This window comes from Strigops habroptila, chromosome 1 (genome assembly GCF_004027225.2).
Source record: "Strigops habroptila isolate Jane chromosome 1, bStrHab1.2.pri, whole genome shotgun sequence".
NCBI lineage: Eukaryota > Metazoa > Chordata > Aves > Psittaciformes > Psittacidae > Strigops > Strigops habroptila.
The window spans coordinates 132,839,239-132,860,906 of record NC_044277.2 but is presented as its reverse complement, the minus strand read 5'-3'; the positions used below and the strand labels follow the sequence as shown (position 1 = coordinate 132,860,906).

The following is a 21,668-nucleotide window of genomic DNA, read 5'->3' as shown; positions in this document are numbered from 1 at the left end:
AGGGACATTGGTGTCTCTCTGTTTGAAAGAAAATCAGCATCTATAGATTTTAGGAATTAATTTATTATGCAGCCTATTACCATTTTCTTTTTACCATCTTTTTACTGAACGAGTCTTCTGGATTGCTCACTGTACTGATGCTGCTGGAGGAGCCACTGCAGACAGTATGTGATACATTTCTGAAAGACTGAAAAATGTGTTGGTTAATGTGTTTGACTACTGCTGTGTAAAATACGAAAGATTAGCTTATTTATGCAGATTGACATTAGACTTCCTTATAGCCAATATCCATGCTTGGTGATAATATCTATTTTTAAATTCTTGCTTGATGAAACTGTCTTTGGGTGTTGACTTGAATTCTCAGAAGAACTCGGTATGAAATGACACAAGAATACCCGGACTTAAATGGAACGTTACAGGAATAAAATATCTGACATTTCAGCTCCCTGCTTCTTAAAGCTGAAAGTCCTTGAGGCATCAATAAAACCAAACCAAGTCCAACAGTAAAACTGCATGTCATGCGTACACAGATCTATTTCTATGTAAGGCTGACTGAAAGAAATTGTTTTTACATAAATAGTTATAATAAGCTCTTCAAGAAGGAAAGAGGGTGGACCAGTAATGGAAAAAAATACGATATTTTAGGTTAAGCACATCTGAAAGTAAAACATCCTACTGGAACTAGGCAGTTTGACAATACTGGAGCCTGTGCAGAGAGCCAGAGCAGGGCTGGTACACTACTTAGTCTCACACAGGAACTATTTTGAGATTCAAGTCAAACTTAGGAGATACAGACCCCTTATTTTTATTCTATGAACAGCTTAATTCCATCTTCTCCAAGGAGATTGGAAATTCATTTAAGTTCACAATTGCTACAAATAAAAAGGCAAATACAATTTAACTCCCACCACACTTTCCTCCCATTAAAATAAAAGGTAAGTTTTTACTCTGCCTTCAAGAATTTTGCACTTCATTCCTGTGGAAGCATAGAGTAGTCCAATAAGTCATGTAATGAGAAATAAGAATATTTAAAGTATTTCAATTGAATAACTGATAGGTTAAGTTAGAGTATTACTGAAAAGATACCATCAGTACTCTTTAATGTGAGACCGTCTTTACTCATTATAGTAACTTCATACTAAAAAGATTAATTTGGGGGTTTTGTACATGTGATGCAAATTTTAAAACTGTCACCGTGCACTTTCAGAATCATGTGTTAAAAGTACTTTAAATGGACAAATACTCCTTTGTATTTCATGTTACTGATGCCTGCTAAGATTCTCACTTTGGTCTCTGTAACAGTTTATGGCTGTATGACATTACAATGTTCCTGTAGGATATGAACTGAAATGTAAGGATTCATGAAGTTATCTTCAAGAATTAATTAAGCACTAACCCATAAAGTATCTGTTGTTAGCAGCAGGCGACGACTGGTGTGTTCGCTAATGGCTGTACGTGAAGCCAAGGCTGATGCATGTCCTAATAAGCCCATTAGTAAATGCAGGGAGGATGATGTCTGAGCCAAGGACTGCTCCTTTGCACTAAAGGCAGGGTTTGCTGCAGCGAAAATCTAGTCTGCAAGTGTGTGTTTGACACCATCCAAATGCTCCTTTTTTATGCCAATAGCAAAACTGTGAAATGAGTTGGATGAGAAATAAGCTGATGTCGTGGCAGAGCACAGCGCATCAAGCACTTTGATCGCATGTGCTTGAGAGGCTTATCACAGCTTCTTAAACTCTTATTTATTTGTTACAGAGGTGATAACATCATGCCAAACAGTGGTTGCCTTTTTGCTAATTACTTCCTTGAAGTATGTCTTTTGCTTAACTATTGCCTCTCACTCCATGGAAATTACGTGAAGTTGAAGATAAGTTCTAGCTCCTTTCTGAAACTCACTCATTTACTTCAAAATAGGGTGGAAAAAACTGGGGAAGGAGTGGGAGGGGAAAGGAAGAGAACTAGCAGTATGTTTCTAATGTTTTGGGAATGACTGTTGCTCTCTTGATTTGAGTGAGCTCTAATTATGTTCCTTTGAAACACAGAAATGTCATTTGTTTATTTTAACAACGGTAGAAAGACGATGCGGGCTTCTCCTTGAGTCCCAGTTATGAGTCTAGGGGATGAGTAATGACTTTTCATTCTGAGTGAAAGAGCTAAAATAAGACTGCATCTGTCCTGATTGCATTGTTGTTCTAATGTTGTCTATCCAATGTGCATGTTTTCTGTCAACTAAAAAAAAATAAAACATAGTCCTGGATTTTACATTTGCTGAATGATCTACACAAATTCAAGAAAGAAAAGGCCAAATTACTTTGTTGTTTAAACAGGCAAAAACCTAAAAACCAAAAAAATTCCTTCTTCGGAAGATTCAGAACAGAACATTCATTTCTAAGTAAACAGCTAATTTTATAGTGGGGAGAACTTACAACACTGATTTAATTTTTCTTTATTTTTTTAATTGGAAATTAAAGATTACAATTAAATTGTAAAATTACAATTGGTGCTCCGTGAAAAATAGATATAGTAAAATAAATGTAAGCATGGTGCTAACAGAATTGGGGGGGGGATGTGAAACACAGAAGAAAAAGCACTCTTTCCCAAAGAGAAAATATTAAAATAAATGTATTAAATACATACTAGATATATAATCTATTAAATAAATATGAAATGGGAAGGTAGGGCTTATATCCAGTGTTTGAGATTTGTGTTAACCTAAATAAGAAATGTAATTCATGCTGATGTTTTTGTCTGTATATTCCTGAAATCAAGAGGGATACTAAATTCCTTTCAGTACTTTTAACACTGCTTGTATTGATCAACAGTGAATGAACACACGTGTTCTACTGCAGGCAAGTATATTGTTTGGGATAATTAGGCAATTGCTGCTTTGGTTTTATTCTGTTTGAGTATTAATAGATTATTTGGCATATCACCATCCTTTAGCTCCACTTACATATGTTTAAATATGACATTACTCAATCTTCTGAATCAATTTTCCATGCTAAAAGCACAAAATATCTACTTGGTGGCTATTTTATTGTGCCTTATTGTATCTTTTAAGAATGTGTAAAGAGCAGACAATTAAAGTAAACCCACTGAACTCTTGCTCATATTGAACAGTTTTCCTAAGGCTGCAGCCTTGAGTCTACTGTCAGCAATATGAGTACAACTGCATGTTGTGTTCCGGTCTTTTTCAGTGATGAAGCAGAAATACAATGTGAAGTCTGCTTTAAACTACTTTTTTAAGGTGCATGTGCATCCTAATAATCTCTAGTTCATCTGTCAAAGATGCACATATTCAGAAAAGTGGGTATTGCACTATAGCTGATCTCGTGGTGATAATATTTTTACATCTTGAGAAAGCAGGTTGAATAATGGAAATGAAAGAATTGTACCAGCAATAAATTATCCCAAAGACTAATAATAAAAAGAAATTTGTTTCTGTCCTGTCTCTCCAAGATACTCATCAGCTTGTCGTAAATATTCCTTATTTAGGACCTAGGGAAAGCTTTCAATAGATGAGCCTGAGTATGACTGGCACTGAAAGTGAACACTGAATTTCTTTGTAAGACCTGATCTCAGATGAATGTCCATGTTGAAGACCAGCTTAGATGAGTGGTGTTTCTGCGATGAAGAATTCTTTCCAGAAGCTTAGAAATGTCCTTTACTGGTTTGTTTGATCTGGTTAGTGCCTGTTGTGAAATGCGATATAGGTTTGGGGGAATCATTGAGAGGGGAGTATTCTTTTATGCTGTTTCTTCCACGTTTTTTGTGGTTTTAGTGAAATCAGAAGAAACAAGACAAGCAAAAGGGAGTTTTGTACAAATCATATGTTTTAGCATTATGCAAATACTCTGTAGTCTAAGTAGTGTGGGCATGTGTGTGATTATGCATGCATCTTAATGCAGCTTTTTCACACTGACATTGCTTCTCGAGGCTTTGCTAAAATTGTAATGGAAGATCTCTAAAGAAAAAAGAAATGCTTGATAGCTTCTGTGAGGCAAGAGAGGTTTGTACAGAACTGCAGAATACTTCTGTTACCCCCACACTACAAAGAATGGAATGTGAAAGTGCGCAAGGGTGCTCATCAAAGAATTTGAGTTAATGGATGGTATGAGACTTGCTTGTATATTTCTTCCCTCATTATCACATAAAGAGTGTGGCAAGGCATTACTTGGGGACATTGATTGTCTTTGCTTTGGCCCAGTTTTGTGAAGTTCAACTGAGAAGAGCCTTTCATCCTTCCCAAGGGACAAGACAGCCTGCTGCTGAACTCCCACCATTTAGATTTCACCAGATTTCTCCTGAACCCAATAACAGTTCAACTTAACGGTTGTCTCCTCTTCCCAGCATTAGCTAAACCAAACCATGTTGCTTTGCCCTTGCTTGCAGAAGCAGCAAAAAGTGTGGAAGACAGTTCCTGAGGGGTTCATTAGTGCATGTCAGGATCCACAGAGTCCTACCATACTGAAATGGGGTCCTGCCTTGAGAAGGGGATCCTCCGAATCCCTCTTCAAAGAAGAGGTGGTCTGAAGTTTTAAAATACTGCATGACTAGAGGTGCTTTCCATCATAGCCTGTTGGTGGATTTTTCCCTGAACACTGTTAATGTGATGAGGAAGATGGGGAGCTAAAATTGCTATCCTCACCTCCTTATTTCTCTTGGTACTGCACTGACAAAGAATTGTACAAACAACTGAGACAAAAGTGGGAAAAGACTGAGGGGAAAAGCAGATATAAGCAGCAGCTTGCTCCGATAGGTCTAAAGAGTAACAGGAGAATTAATGTGTGGCTTTCATGTATGTATGTGGTTAAGTATGTAGTTAAGGTAGTGTGTGCCCAATCTGTCAAGTGAGTTCAACCACTTTTGATCTAAATATAATACAACCAGAAGGTAGCACAATGGATTTTTAATTCTCTTTCCAGTCAGTCTTGAAGTTGACCAGGTGTTGGGTTAAGGAGCAGTCTGCTGCAATATGAGTGGTGGAAGCTGAGCAGCATGATTTCTCATGTTCCGGTGAAGGTGATGGGCTTTTCCCAGTACAGATTAGCCAAATGAGGCAAACATGAGCTGAGTGTTACTATCAATGTTCTTCCATCATTATCTGTGTGATAATGAGAGAAGGTCAGAACTAATTCTGTTCTGCTATCTTCTCCCATTGTGGTCTAGTACTACTGGCCAGTGGTGAGGCACAGAACAGGGTATATATGTTACTGTCAGGTAACACAGTGGGGTTTTTTAAGCATGTGTGCAACCAGACAGTGCTGTGGAGCAGTCCTGGGCTTGAGCATCTCTGTAGCGTAATCTGCTTGGTTAGCAAGCTCAGAATAATCCCCCTACTCTCTCTTGTGTGTGTGTATGCAGTAACTGGAGAATGATAGGCTTGTGATTTTCGCCATCTCCTCTGTTGGTCTGTGTTTTAGAGACTAGATCCTGAAAAAACCAAATGTAGCAGGTTAATACTGAGATCCAACAAGTTAGCTGTGATGCCCCTTCTTCACTGTCAGTGTGAATGTCTGTGGACATAGAAACAGACCTGGTCCAAGCAGGGCTATCTTCCTGCATCAGCAAGCTGTAACAGCGAGGAGGAGGAGGAAAGGGCGCCTCATACCCTGATGGCCGTTATTACCAAGATACATTCCGAGTAGCAACCTGTTTTGGTTTTGTTCTGTTTTCTCTCAAGCGAGATCTCAAGTCAAATCTTTCAGTTTATTTGCAACTCGCTTCTATAACTACCCTCACCCTCAATCCGAATGCGTGAGCCCAGAGCTCTGAAACTCTGGATTTAGGATTGTGTGTAGTAAGAGTTTTATGATAAACTAACTCTGACATCATCATATGAGTCACACTGGGGCACGATCCTGAAACAGTCAGTGTGTGCTAATAGCAAACAGGAAATTTCTGGGAGACTGTGTTCTGCCTCTGTTCATTCTCGATCCCAAAGCTTTTGGGGGTGACAGGACTTACAAATATTACAAAGGTTTGATTTGAAAAGGCTTTTTTTTTTTTTTTTTTTTATTTGAACATCAGCTGTGGTTTTTTGTGACTTTTTATGGTGGTAACAACAGCTAACGCTGTTTGTATTATATTGCCACCTATATGGAAGGTTGTGCAACACTTTCCATTATAAGAGTGTTTCAGTTGCTTATTATGTTGCCAACATTCGGCTGTTTGGGCTGAGATTTTCCATGCTGGGTGTCTCCTTCAGGCTGAATTTCTTGGGAAAGTTTCAATAAAAATACTTGAACCATTCCAGGGAATGAGAGGAGGGGGAAATATTGTATTTTGCTTGTGTTTATTAAAGTTGCTGCAAGCACTTGGTTCAGAAATCAATGCACCTACGTGTTTTGCAGCAGGGAGTTGAATTATTAGGAAGGTGAAAGGGCAAGGAAAGAAAAAATGGGGGAAGAAGCAATTTCTTTCCAAGGAATGGGCTCCTCCGTGGTGTTATGAACCATCTACAAGAAAGAACCCGAACACCATGCTTTTCAAAACAGGGTCAGTGAATGGCTGGGAACTGAATGATTCTCCTTGTTTCACTGCACCTATGTGGTATATTGGATTTGGAGAGAGAGGTTTATGAGGTGTAAACACAATCCTATGCAGCAGGGAAGATGGGTAAAATCTGCGTTGTGGTGGAACTGAAGGGGTGGGGTTATGTAGTTCAGAGCTGAAAACAGCAGAGGTAGATTTGCTCAGCAAGGAGATGGATCTGAAGGTGGTAAGAGATGCTATTAAGCAAGGAGGTGGGATTTAACCAAGGTGGTCTTACAGCAGCCTTTGTTGGTTACAGTTCATATTCTGTTTCCCACACATCTTGTGGATTTGAATGAGGCAGGGAAAATTGTGTGCAATTGTGTAATTTAGAGACCGGTATTCCATGTTAATTCCGGCATGTTTCATTTCTGAGCACTTGATGTTGCAACCGTAATGTACTTTCAACATGAAAATTAAAGCCTTTGTTGGAAATGTCTCTCTATACCCATCATTAAAATGCTTGTATTGTAAGCTTTGAAGAACACCACCATAGTTAGGCACAAGTCTAATATTGCATTTCAGTTAAAATGACGAAAAATGTTTTATTTTAGTCCATTTAGACAAGTTTCTTTTTCAAAACCCTAGCACTGCCAGTGCTCCAGCAAGCATGTATGGGACTATTTGGCTCTGAAAAGGTTAATTCCATATTTCCATATTTGAGATATCAGGAACTGAACTTCGCAACAGACTCTGCCTTCCATCTCTCTCAGGTTCACAGTGTAGACAACAAATGACATTTTGGAATATAGCCAACATGCTCAGCCCAAATGGGAGCGAGTTCACAGGACAGGGAGAAGTTTCAGCTATAACTTCAAATTTTCCTGATTTTTATGGACTTCAACCAGACTGGTTATACCTCAATATTATTTTAACATTGTTATTTGTGGCTGAGTTTGTTAAATAGCAGCGTTCATGCTGCTGCTTTTAATATCTCACAGTTGCGGTTATCTTCCAAGTTTTCAAGGATTTATAATGTTGCCATAACATTTTCTTAAGGAATAAGGCTTCCCATCCAGAAGCAAGCACACATCATGGTACAAATTCCAAAAACAGTGAATTACTTTCCTAGTTAAAGAAAAGCAAATGTGTACTGAATGCCTGTTTTACTGAGATCCTTTTACTTCTTTTTTTTCTTGAATGAAATTTAGACTTTGGGGACTGCTTTGTCAGTAATATCTGCATCCTTGTTTAGAGAAATATAAAACTAAACTGTTACTATGGATATCTGCTTTTTAAATATTAACTTCATAAAAATGTCATCTCTGGGTTTGACATGATGTATTGGCTCTGTTCAGCGAAGATAAGCTGTCATGTTATATACCTGTTGATTAATGTCTGCAGATTGTGTGCTGATGTTACGTATCATGGCAAAAGATCCCCTTTTTAATGCCTTCGTGGTATAGATAGACAGGATATATCTTTATTGCTCTAATGGAACTTAAAATTTTATGCCGTAGTGTTTTGAGGCTGTGTTAAAGTATATAAGTCTCTTGAAAAAGAGATGGGTTTTTTATATCTAGGCCAAATTTTTCTTTCATATTTGGCACAAATGTTTAAAATCCCCCTTTCGGGGTTGGGGTTTTTTTTCTTTCTCCTTTCCCATTCCCTATGCACCCCTTACTGTTCCACAAGAGTTGTTTTTTCTCAGATCTCTCCATAAGTGCAGGCAGGTTTGGACTCAAAGCCAGCTTCCATCCAGACTGCCCATGTGTTGTAAGCAGTCACAAAGTGTTGGGTTTCTGTGGAGCCTAAATGAATATAGTGATTCATATTCATTTAAACTTTGGTGAGAGAACTGGACGGTCCTGAAGCACCATGGTAGAGATGCTGTGGCAGGTATTACATGTTGTTGCAAGACCCTCTGTGACCTGGTGGTCATGTTCAGTGCAGTTGTTGTGGTACTATGGTCTGCAGAACCAGTTCGTCCAGCCAGCCTGTGGCCTGATCTTTCATACAATGTCAGGATATAAACTGTGAACCAGATGACTGGTGTGGCAGTATTCCCTCTGCCTCCCTCTCCTCAGGGTCTGCTGCTCTTCCTCAGGAGCTACAGGTGGATCTCCCAGTCCTCTGCTGGATTCTGGGCATACATGAGGGCTGTTTCTGTGTCTTCTCATAGGATAAGTAACATCAAGTCATATAGGTCACACAGCAAATACAGTTGTTGCATTACAGGAAATTCGGTAGAGTGATGGGTTAGCCTTGGCTAGCAGCTAAGTAGCCACTTGCTCGCTCACCCCCACAGCGCCAGCCCCAGCGAGATGGGGGGGGGAAATAGGAGGAGCAGGAACAAGAATATTCATGGGCTGAAATAAAGGCAATCACTTAGCAAGTACTATCTCAGGTAAAACAGACTCAACGTGGGGAATTTAACTTAATCCTTTGCCAATAGCATAAATATTTAGTTACTGATTCAAGTATTGGTTATTGAGAAACAAAAGAAAAACCCTAAAACACTTGGGGGAGGGGAGAAAGCCACCTTCCCTTCCCTTTTCCCCCCCTCCTCTTTCCCAGGCTCACTTCATGCCAGACATCTCTCCTCCCCTGCTACTGCTGCAGACCACACTCAGTCCCTTTGGTGAGGGAACAAGTGGTGCAGAGGTTGGGGTCAGGTTGTGGCAGTTTCTCCCTGCTGCTCCTTGTTTGTCACCATTACCAAACGTTTGCCACATACCCCCAATAAAACAACTCAGTATCTTCATTATTTCCTCCACAGATTTGTTTTCTGTGGCTGCTTCTATCTCCACGTCTGTCTCATTCTCTTTTCTAGGCTCCTCTGAAGAGAGTGTGACTATTGAAAGAAAGCCAGATCACCCTCACTTAGTCCAATACAAATAATTGCTGGCAATTTTTGTCATTCTGTTTCCTTACTGGTTTGCAAATGTGAATTTCTAGGTGACACCTGGCTCCAAGGCGAGTGCAATGTACTGGCTGCACCACGTCCTCATGTCTCTGAATGCATCCTTCATGATTTGCCAAGGTTGCAAGAGCTGATCATGTAAAGGTTGTGTCTTGGCTAAAACCTGGTTTACTCTAACCTGGTCAGACGAATGTCTGGGTGTAACTTAACTTCTTAGTCTGTATCGCATGCTAGCAAATACTGGTTTATTCTCTGACAGCTGTAATTTGTACTTTAGTATGAAGGACAGAGGACTGCATGGACAAGGTGGTCTACTAGAGCCTGTCTTCTTAGGAATCTTTCAAAATGGCTCCTTATGCCATGGAGGGGGAAGACAAAGGATTAAAATATCACTTGAATGCTGCATGCAGGAAGTCTGAGTTGCAGAGATCCTGTTGTGGGAGAACCCCAGTCTTTTCAAGTGAAGGTTAATACAGGTGCCAGCAATGATGCTTTGAATATCAGCATAATGCAGTATCGGGTGTTCTGGTGTGACTCTGTGTAGGCACTCAGAATAAAAGTGATCTTTTTCACTTCAATTATTCCTTTTTTTGGAAGGAATCGCATAAAAGAAAAAAAAAAAAACTATTTTTATTCCAGGTGAGAGATCCCTTGCAAAAAGTAGCACTACTGATATTACTGCATTACTGGTGCACACCTTGAGTCATGCTGGTAAAATTCCCTCTCAGCATCGCACAGAGATGAACCCTGAGTTGCATCAGGTCTTCAGCAGCATGTACCAAAGCTGTACAGAGAGACCTCCTTTGGTTTCCTAGAGTTGCGAACTCTGGTTTGAGGAGTTGCAGTTTAATTGGACATCTTTTATGTGAGGCAGCATTGTCTAAAACCTTTAGAAAAATGATGTGATTATCCTAAGTTGGAAATTAAGTATCTACACAGTGTAATTCATACTATCCCTTTGACCTTTAGATTCAGTATGTTTGCCCCTAACATTTTTCTCTCTTACAGCTACTCAGCTACTTTTTCACAGAAAGATTGAATGTAGTTATTGTAAAGGATTGAGTATAGTTATTACAATATTGTCTGCAATGCTGATCACTGGTTGGAGTTTTAAAAAACTTGTGTGTTTGCACATGGTACAAGTGTCTGATGTAAATTCTATTGAAATCTGAAGCAAAGGCCTAGACCTTGAACACTGAAAAAAAGCTGTTGATGGAGAAGTTTGTATTCTTGAAATCTGTGTGTTGCACAGGAACTTGTGGCTGAGTCTGAAGCTCTGTTTGGTCACTGAGGTGAAAAATACTTACTTCACCTAAGTTTTGCTTGTAGACAGTGTTTCAAGCCTCTCATCCTCGTGATTGTTCTTATTCTAGATTTATGACCGATGCAGCTCGACGTGAGCAGGAGTCTTTGAAGAAAAAGATTCAGCCGAAACTCTCTTTGACTTTGTCAAGCACAGTGTCCCGTGGGAATGTATCTACTCCACCTCGCCACAGCAGTGGAAGCCTTACTCCTCCAGTCACCCCTCCTATTACTCCCTCCTCTTCATTTCGCAGTAGTACTCCTACAGGTAAGCACCTACCATTTGGTTTATCCCAAATAAGCTAGCAATTTTGCTACATGGTATTTGGAGAAAAATAGACATACTGAGGCATTGGGATGAAGAACTTCTAAAAATAAAGCAGAAGAGCTTTGGGCTTTTTTACTTGCATTCGATTTGCAGTCTCTAAAATGTGTTTCCAAACTCTTTGCTAAAGCAGAGAAAGACACTAACTTTACTGAAATTATTACACAAAAATCCTAACCTGACCAGAAACACCAAATGTTTCAGAAGACCCCTGATGTATCAGTAGGAGAGCTATGCCTGTGGTACAGTGCTTGTTTAAGGTACAAGGGTTTTGCACTATTTGGAGAAACTGAAAATTGCTGGCTGTGCTGAACCAGATCTCGTGGCCCAGGTCATTCTGGTTTACATTAGGTAGAGATCTTGTCAGGTAATTCTGATACACTTCAGATTAAATACCAATTATTTCCTTCTAAAAAGCTATGCATGTAATATGTCTGTTCTATTCTGTAATAAATAGGCTCAGCATATTCTTCTTCATAGGAAATCACACGAGCATCTCTGCCTTGATAAAGGGTCATGCCATATGTTTTATAGAAGCGATTGAATGTTTTAGTATCAATGATTAAATGGAAAAGTTGTACTCCTCCTTGTAACACTCTTTCTGGAAATTCTGTAATGAATTGGTTGTTCATTATGTCCCTGGATATGAAAAAGGGAACCATGTTGAGAATAAGTAAATGATACAATCATAATGTAATTCAGAAAATTTTAATAGATTTTTCTTAATTATCTCTTATTTGAAACAAACTGATTCATTTCCTTGACATCCTACAGATGCCAAGGAATTTCTGCTTGCTTCTGTTTTGCTTTTGTGTAGCTCTTCCTGAGAAGGCTAATTCATGATGTGGTCAGGTAGTATAACTTTGCACATCTGTCAGGAACACTGGTTAGTGATGTACTGTTTGAAACATGTTCCATCAAATACTGAAGAAAAAAAGCCAGCATCTGTCTACTGAAATACTTTTTATTGTTTATATATTTTTCAAACTTTTTAAGTTACTCAATGTTCTTTTACCTGTAGGTAAGAGAATCAGCTTCTCATGGCTGAGTTTCTAGGAGTGCTGCCTGCCAGGTTATGAATAATACCACCTTCCACTTTCTGCAGCCTCTGTTCCAAGTTCCTCATTGGAGCCCTGTTCCAAAGTTAGGGTTTGTAATAGCTTGGTAGAAAAAAAGATAGATTATTTGTTGAAGGGTTTGTTTTTTTTAAGTAATTATCAATTAAGTTGCATTTCAGCAGCCTCAGCCCAGAATTTCTATTTTTGTCGTCTTGAAAGCTTTTCTGGGCCTAAAATAAGCAATGGTATTTTTTCTGATAACTACAGAATTTTTCCCAGTATTTGCTTGGCATAGGATTTTGGTCTCCGCAATGGTTCTAGCTTGCATAGGTGAGGTAGGTGCTCAGAGTCATGCTGTGGCTGAGCTTCTCATTCTGTTGGTGCAGTGCCTGCAGAGGGAGCCCAGGAGGGCCAGCAGGCTAATTTTAGATAGGCAGCTCATGTGTCTGTTACTGACTGATGCAAATCTTTTTCCCTCAAGTGCAAGATGTGTGGCAGTTGACTAGCGAGGTGATAAAACCAGGGATAGTTAGGCAAGATCTGTTTCAGGGAAGCAATTTGGAGTATGTAAATCATCCTGCATTTCAGCCTCGCAGTGCCTACACAACTTCCAAGCCGTACAGGCATACCCTCCACTGCATCCAGTCAGAATGAAGAATACTGCTGTATTCCTTCTGTGAGATCCTGTTTGATTTGTACTCCGAGCATCTCTTGTTAATTCATCTCTGAATACAGGTAAACATGTATGTTGTGGCAACTTAAGAAAATAAAGAGGATGTTTTTCCTTAGGTTGCCTGAAAGGGCATCATCTGGGTTGATGTTAAGTATTTGTTATAATCCAAATATAATCATTGTCCTAACCCTCCTTTAGACCTATGCTTTCCCAAACTATACATGAGAAATTCAGAATGGCAGTTTCTCTTTTATTATCTTCCATCTCAGTTGTTTGATACTGTGGTAGGATACCAGACTTCAGCAGCATGCCTGGTATTACTGTTACTGCACAAGGTGTAACTCAAAGCTGGTGCTGCTTTAGATGCCAGAGAGAAAGCATGCCTTGCAAGCTGGTGAGATGGCATACAAATAGGCATGTCCTTCAGCAGAGACTGTCCTTCGTGGCTGTTTGCCATTCTTGTTTGAGGTAGAAAGCAGGAACCTCACTAATCTTTTAGGTCCCATTTTCCGCGTACTGTCCTCCCTTTAGGTATGCTGCTCATCCTGGCTTTCCTTGGTGTGATAGTCTTATCTTGGGTGAAGCCAGCAGCTACCTGAATCCCAGTCATCTTTGTGCACATCCTTACTAGCTAATCCTGCCGTTTCCTGATGCTGTTAAGCTACTGTTGCCGTTTCTCAGCAAAGCATAATTTCATATAATGATCTCTCATCCATATATTGACCAGACTTGAACCCCCTTAGCTTGTGAAATTTGATAAGAAACAGTTCAAGGTGGTTTGGCTACAGGGAATGTTTGTTAAGTTTTGCAGTAAAAATCACTGCCAAAAAAATACAAGCCAAATTCACAGACAGAGCTGAGCAGCTTCCAAGCAGACACACATACATGCTGCAAATGTTGCATGCATATGTATAGCACCTTCTTCTGTGTAAATGAGATCATTCATGTAGAAACAGAAATATTCAGCAAAGAAGTGTGCTCTTTAAGGCTCTTCTCAAGTAATGAGGCAGACATGTATTCATCTGCAGACTCTGTATGTGTTAGTCCCTCAGAATGGCCCATTTGTGGTTTTGGTGGGTAGTAGAAATGCAGCAGTTAATTTTCGGTACCTCCCCTCTGTTCCCTTAGGGGTGACTGGCATGTGCTCTCTGCTTACATTTGGCTTTTTGTTCCCTTTCCTATAACAAGTTTTCTCCTCTTCTTAAGACCTGTGTCCTCCCATGATTGCAGAAAGTTCACTTGAAAAGTTTGTTCCGGTTTTGTTTTAACAATACTGTCTCCCAGGAGACTCCATTTAGTAAGCTTAAATGCTCTTTTTAGAGTTTGCGGGCAGAATTTAGCAAAAGAAATGGCTTCTATTAGCTATATAGGCTCCTTAGGGTGATAGGGAAATATTGCTAAGTAGCACCAGCACACAGCTTATTTTGGAAAGATGTTAATGGTCTGCAAACATTGAAATATCTCTTTATTTAAGGAGCGCTCAATTAAGTCACAAAAACTTATGTTGCCTTTATATTTAAATGTCAATTTTAAACCCACAAAACTAATGAACTCTAGTTATGGATAAAACTGGGGCTGACATTGCATCTTTAACATACGCTGTTAATTTTTTAAATGTTTTCATACAGCTATGTGGCTCACAGATGAAATTTCCTGCCCCAACTTCCTGGCTTTGGAGTGTAAGTCAGAGCATTGACATTTGTTTGAAAACTGTGGTATCTCTTCACACTGAAAAGCTTTAAAAAAGATTCAGTGATAGTAACTTATTAGTAATTCATTATTAAAATAACCTGGTCCCAGTTTTAGTTATAAAAGTAATTCATAATAGTGAGTCTCAGATTTAATTAAAAGCTAAAACCATTTTTGCAATGAAGGAGCACCAAAAATCATCTGAAACCAATGTTTTGTGTTTGTTCGGTTTTTCTTCCATATTTATGACTTTTTTTACTTCTTTGGTTTTTTACCTTTTTTTTTTTTTTTTTTTTTGTTATTATTTAAATGATTTCAGGCCTGGGATAGTAAATCTCAGCCTGGAGTGAATTTTTGGCCTTCCTGTAAATCCTAAAGCAAGAATTTAATACTACCAACTGGCTTTTAATGGCTCAACCCTAAGTCTTGCCCACCCCCAGAAAAAAGCTGGGGTAGTTGAAAACCTCATAATTAGCATTACATTTTGCTCTGAAGAAGCTGGCTCTTCGACCTCCCTTCGTGTTTATTTTGATTTTAATAGATGACAAGTTATAACATTTGTGCTGGTTTAGTAGGTTTATAGACCTACTTACTGCCTGATCGTCTTGGGCAGCGGATGGCAGCCAGTCCTGGCAGCGAGCATTGAGGATGCTATGGTTGGCTGGAATGGCTGCGGCTGTCGGTCAGTCCTTCCTCTTGTAAAGCAGATGAAAAAAGGAAGTTTTCATGGGTGGTCATAGCTGACTCCATGAGAGAATTGGCAAGTCCCATTTTTGATTTGCAGCTGTCAGTTAAGTAGGTGACTAATTATTATTAGTTAGGATAAATGCCTTTCTGGAGAGTCATGTTTGTGCAGTCCTTTGACTGCATTTGAAAGATCTTACCTTTCCTTAATATGGCAAACTTCCTTGTGATTTCCACTAGCTCAATTTCAATATTCACAGAAGTGACCCCATTCTCTGCTCACAGAAAGTAACCTTATTTCGCAACCTCTTTTTTTCTTTTTCCTTCTAATAAAATATGAAAGCAATAATGAATTTTAATTTGGAGTAAAAAATACTTCGTAGGCTTGGCCATAACCTTTAAGGAATCTAAGATGTAAATCTAAGTGATATTGTAATCAAATATGCCTAAAAAATCAGTACAGCAATATTTTATGATTAAAAAAATTCTGACTGAGGCGTTCAAGCTAGTACTATTGATGCAGAAACCATTACATTTACCATCTGAAGTTACTATTTGAATGATGATTTAGTAGAGCTATAGTAACTATATAGATATGCAGAACATAAACTGAAGTCAAGACTGTGTTGTAGCTGTGTCAATAATCCTAAAGCTGCACTGTTTCAGCCAGTTAGAGCATATCATGTGAAATGGGCCATTTTTTTCTAATAAATCATACTAGTGGTGAACTATGACTTGATTTAATATGTGATTTAAAGACAGAAAGTGAAATTAAATATATTTTCAATTAAGGAAAAAAAAAACCAGTCTTCACCTAGAATGTAATTTCAGAGCCTGGTGCAATTAGAAGTAATTATGATACTGGTCGTGGATGCATTGTGAAATACCTACAATGACTTTAATTATGTTTGGGTTTGTAGGTTTGGTTAACAAACTAAATTGAAAAGAATTGGATCCCATTTGCATCATTAGGGGCTGTCTTCTAAGATTAAAATAGTGTATATATAAACTTTTATTCAATAAAATCAATAGATTCTTACAACTCAGACTATTAATCTTTCCTCTTATTCAGCTGGATTTTGTTCAGGATTCAAATGCAACTACTGGCAAAACAGTGAGCAAAAGATTATAGCTTCCGTCTTGTGTTAACGAGTGTTCTTGCTACTGATGAAATAATTCAGAGCTTTATTGTTCCCTCTTATGGGTGACTAATTTACAGGGGAGGAAAGTCTGTGTATTACAGCTGTGTCCTTTCTCCTCCTGCCAAAGGCAGTTGGGACTTAGAAATGAATCTGTAAGGATCCACCTTGCTTCTGGTCCATTAAGCACTTGTCTGTTGTGGGAGCTTTGATTTTGGGAAGCAAAGCACTGTGTGGCAGTTTTAGTTTTTCCAATGAACCTTGTTATCTCAAGTAATGTTATCTTAATGACATAAGATACCATTCCTATAGTTCTGCTTGTATATAGCATTTGCCTTCATGGATAACTCATGAAGGAATCCCAAGGGCATCCTCTTCAATCTATTCCCTTTTCTTTCCCAAGAATGCAAAAGCTGAAGAAAAACCACCCATTGTTTACTGGTAATAGCAATCAAGAACACAATAGTAACCAGCCATTGGAATTGGGCATTGAAATAGAGTAACAGGCATGCTGGAAACTAATATGGTTTAGATTCTAAATGTGTGTTTCGTTTTTGTTACTTTAAGTTGTTTAAAAAATGCGTTGTCTTGACGTAATGCAAAAGCTCCTTCCTCTTCATAGGTATCAAAGCAGCTAACATTTCAGTACAGTTTCCATATGTTATGCTTTCAACAATGAAGTAATCATATGGCACAGGCAGCTGTTACGCAGAGTGCTATAACAGCACGTTAAACAGAATCCAGTGAGAAAAAGAGGTATGCTCTGCTAAGCTACTTTGTAAGTTTAAAGTGGACAGTAGAAATGTAAAATAAGAGGGTTGTGTGTTCCTCCTCCCGTCTCCCAAATGAACTGAGGACCGAGGGGAGGAGTTAGGTGCTCAAACTTTCTTGTTTATGGATGTGCTATTAATACATAGCCAAACTAACCCGAATTTGTAGCAGAACTGCTATTTATAGCAGAATGTTTTTGGTTTCTGTCAGCAGGTGGCATTTCTGAACTCCATGTTAGGTTGAATCAGAGCAGACTGTGAGCCATTAACTGCGCTATTCATTTGATAATCTGCAACAGCTTTTCCTTTGGGCAGTGCAGATTGGCTCAATACTGCTACAGCTGGAGAGAGCTTGTTCTTTTGTGGTGGGCTTCTTTTTTTAAGGCTAGTGCACTGCAAAATATTCTTTGATTAAGATTTTAAAGTTGCTTGAAATTAGACTTGAGAGTTAGGACAAGTCCGTGGAAAAAAGTACACGTTGATGGCCTTTTGAAAATCAGGCTACAAATGCAGGTTACGTGCACTTAAGACATGATTAATGTTAAGCAATTAATACTCACTGAGGAGGTGAATGCCTGACTTTGAGCACATAACAAGCATTTTGACAGACTGGAATAAAATATTCTGCTCTTGCAGAGTTGCAAGTTCAAGAATTTATGTAAGCACAAAAGCCTAACTTTAGCCATTCACTTCAAAAACTCTTCACCTGCGTTAGCATATTGTTAATGCTCAGGTTTAATTATTACACCTTATGTTCATGCAGTGTAGTATCATGGAGATGTAATTGAAAAAATAATGAAAAGTAGAAATATGAGATCAAATCCCAGGGCTCTTGTATTAAATCATTGCTGAGAAGTGGGCTGAGAGTGCTACATTTTTGTGTGTTTGACTTATGGGCTGTCTAGCAAGTTCTACTGCAGCTTGAAAAAATGCATTTCAGATGTCTGAGGAGCCATCTCATTAGTTGTTCAGATTGACAGAAGTTTCTACTTGCTTAATTGCCTGTTCAGAGACTGAAGAACTTGTATGCTGTGTTTTTATTAAAAATTAGATACATAAACCCACTCTTGTATAAACAGTATGGGCAAATAACTAAGCCATACTTAACAAAATGAAGATCAAAATCTGTTCTCCAACATAATGAAAGTTTGTCTGAATGCATTTGATATTTCAGGCCTGCAAGGTACGATAAAATCTATGATAAAATATCTTGAGGCAACTGTATTGTGGTCTGTGGCAAAACTTGCCTCTGAGGGACTTCACTGGTGCCAGGATTTCACATTTCAGTGCAGATGATGAAAGAGAACTTTCTTTATAATTTCTGGAGCCAGAATGGTCCCATCTAATTGCAGGTTTGGGGGCCTATATTAATCCTGCACGCTAATTAATATATACATATGTTTGCTCAGCATTCAGCAGTCTGAGGCACCTATTCTAACGGAGTCTTAGGGGTGTTCTTGTAAAAAATAAATACATAAATAATAATTAAAAAAATAATGAGTGGCATTGTGCAAAACAGTTGATCAACAGATGACTTAACTATAATATATGTGTGTGCTTAGACATGGTATGAGATTTTAACATGAGCTTTTGGCTGAGGTTGTGACTGAGCATGAATAATAAGTATAATCTGTGGTAGCTTCTAGTTTTTGCCTGAAGGAGTAAAGCTGTAGTAGGAGGTTTCCAATAACAATGAAAAATAATAAGTAAAAGTGCAATTATTTCCTGTAAGGGTTTTCTTAACACAGGTGGGATTTGTTCCCAGCAACAGCTAAAAGATGTTGGTTTTTGCAGCACTATATGCCACATTCTCTTCCTAGGGAGCCAGGTTTTAACCTTTTACGCATTCAGCTCTTTTTTCCAGAGTGAAAAATGCTTAAGTGCTTATCACTGTGCTTGGCTAAGTGCTTCAGAAATGGATCTCTTTTTTTTTTTCTAGTAGTCATCTGCTCTCAGGTGGTGTCCAAGATCCTTAGAGAGGCAAGAGTATGCATTATATCGGTTACTCATTGACAAAACTGAACCAAAGAATTACATTCCCAGAACATTCTGAAACTTAACCTTGGAGGATCTGTGGAACAGAGATGTTCTTGTATTGCATGCACAGCAACAGTGCTGTTGTCATATCTTGGGTGTGACTGCATGGCAAGTAATAGTTACTAACTTACAGCCCCAGATCAAACAGCTTGAAATTACCATGAAGACCAAGGACATCATCTTAGTCAAACCTGCACAAATCGGTGGCTCAGGGATTTCCAAGTACACCTAGGTTGTACAGAAGTAACTGTATCTTGATGTTCTGAAGCGGCTGGAGGGCTCTTCTGCTGAGGGACCACCATCAGACTGCTGTAACTCCTGTTGCTCCTATTGATCAGTTTTTCCTGGAATTCTGAGCACAGGGCCCCAATAATGTGACTACCGTTCTTTCAAAGTCCTGTAGCTTTGTGGTGCAGATCCTGGAGTATTTCTGCAGGGCTGTGCTAGACAAGCCAACACAACCCATGAGCACCTTGCTTTTTCAGAGGTTTGGGGTTCCCACTGATCCAAGACTATAACCTTGTAAATATGGAGCAAAATGATAGGGATTCTCCTGTTATAAACCTTTTCTATGGTTTTCACAAGGACACATGCCACGATAACCGCCTCTGCTTAGTCCTTCTTTTAACTCCATCCTAAACTAACTTAAAACCCAAGGGCAAAAAGGTCTATACTACATTCAAAGATGAAATTATTGTAAAGTAGTGCTAAAACAGTTGAAATTACTTTTAAAGTTTAAAGGGCATTTCTAAGTGTATATAGAAGAAAGGAAGATTGAGGTAGAAATAGCTGTTGGGGGAAAATAGGGCTGTGCTATGAGGGGAAAATACACTAAGGCTTTTTTTTTTTAATCACAGTTCTTCTCATGGCTTTCCTCTATATTTTCTGGTTTTCTTTCTTTTCCTGCTTTATGGGTGCATTTCCCTTAGAATTCTGTTAACTTTCTCATTTGCTCTTTAACTTGGCAGTAAAAATGTCTTGAGCCCCATTTGCTATAAAAGTACATTCTGGGACAGTTGACTCAGTTGTTAGATTTTGTGCTTTCCAATAGGACTCTGAATCTTGCCAGGGCAGAAGGCACATCACAGATTTAACACTGCATCTTATTTATCTCATCTCATTCACTGCAGGTAATTTTACATGTAACCTCCTGTTTGTTGTACTTTGTCTTCCCAGCCCCTTCAGAGCATTCTTGTTTGATAAAGACATAAGTTGCACCGGCAATTGTAAAGCTACTGTGCTGTAGAATTGTATTTTAATTGCACATACCTGTAATTAATTGTATGGGAATTTTCACAGTACTCTCCCCAAGGAGCAATTTCATTGAAAAGTAACCAAGTTGTCTAGACTATAGCAACTCATAAAATCATCACTAGTTTTGGGGTTTGAGCTACAAAGCAGCAATAGAAACATGGCTTGTAGATTTAAAGTACTTCCAAGCACAGGAACTGTTTTATAATCCCCTTCGTAGTAGTCTAACCTGGCAAACCCTTTTTAACAGGGTGGAGAACAGAAAATGTAGAATAAGCTTAAAGTAAAGATTATCTCTATGTTAATTTGTGATAGGGGTTTTTAGCATAGAAGTGCGCCCACTGTACATGGGTGCACTTTCTTCCTCCAAATGTTTAAAAATGAGACATGTTGTAGCAGGCACATTGTGCCTGCTTTTCACAGCGTGTGGAATAATACCAGCTTTAATGTAGGAATAGCGTGACAGTCAAAAGGAACTTCAGTGGTTCTGGTAACAATGACAGCATTCATGTTTGTGTGTTTACACTGCAAGGGCCAGTTGGTCGAAGGATTTCTTTATGATATTTTTTTACTATTTAGCTTTATAAGTAATCTGCTAATTATCTTGAAAATTACTAACCAGAAGCACAAATGTGTTTTAGAAAGTTGGAAACTATAGTTGGGCACATGGAACTTCTAGGTGCCTATTTAAATTGTGTATATGGATATGCACATACATAAACATATCTATATATAAATATTACACTGCAAGATTGAACAGGATTTATTTGTACCATCGTAGTGCCTTGAGGACTGAAAAACATCACTCTAGCTATATTAGTGGTGGATGTCTTCATCCTGAGGGCAGTTATGGTTTTCAAAGAGGTTTTACAGTGCCTAGCAGAAAAAAACCCCATACTTAGGCCAGTGCTTCAGTGTGCTGAAAATGGTGAAACTTAAGCAAATGTTTGAGTTTTCCTTGCATTGTAGCCAAAGCAAATCAGAAGCAGAAAAAAGCAAAGACTAATGTACCATTTCACACTCGATGACTTAAAACACAGAGAGGTTTATTTCACAGGGGAAATGGTGTATTGTGAGTTGATGTTAGCCAGTACACGATCATCAAAATGATGGAAAATTACAGGAAAAACAGAGTTGTTTGTAGCTTTTGTGTATTACCAAGAGAGCTGAAGGCTATGAAATGTTTGCTGACCCCCAAAATTACATATTCCCTTGTCTTTTTAACGTTTGTGACCCAGCAAGTGAAAGACACAACCCTAATTCTTGCTGAAGATGAAGGCTGGTGCTTTGTCCATGCTAGCATAGGCTCCGTCTTGTAAGGTTTTGCCATATATAGTCAGACA

General features: G+C 38.7%; 1 protein-coding gene across 1 annotated transcript in view; it reads left to right on the top strand.

Annotated features, from left to right (window-relative positions):
• Positions 1 to 21,668, top strand: part of JAZF1 (JAZF zinc finger 1) — a 185,048-nt gene that overhangs the window by 143,690 nt on the left and 19,690 nt on the right. The window contains exon 3 of the mRNA XM_030508852.1: positions 10,771 to 10,967. Coding sequence (XP_030364712.1) covers positions 10,771 to 10,967 — 197 coding nt within the window. The remainder of the gene's footprint in view (positions 1 to 10,770; positions 10,968 to 21,668) is intronic.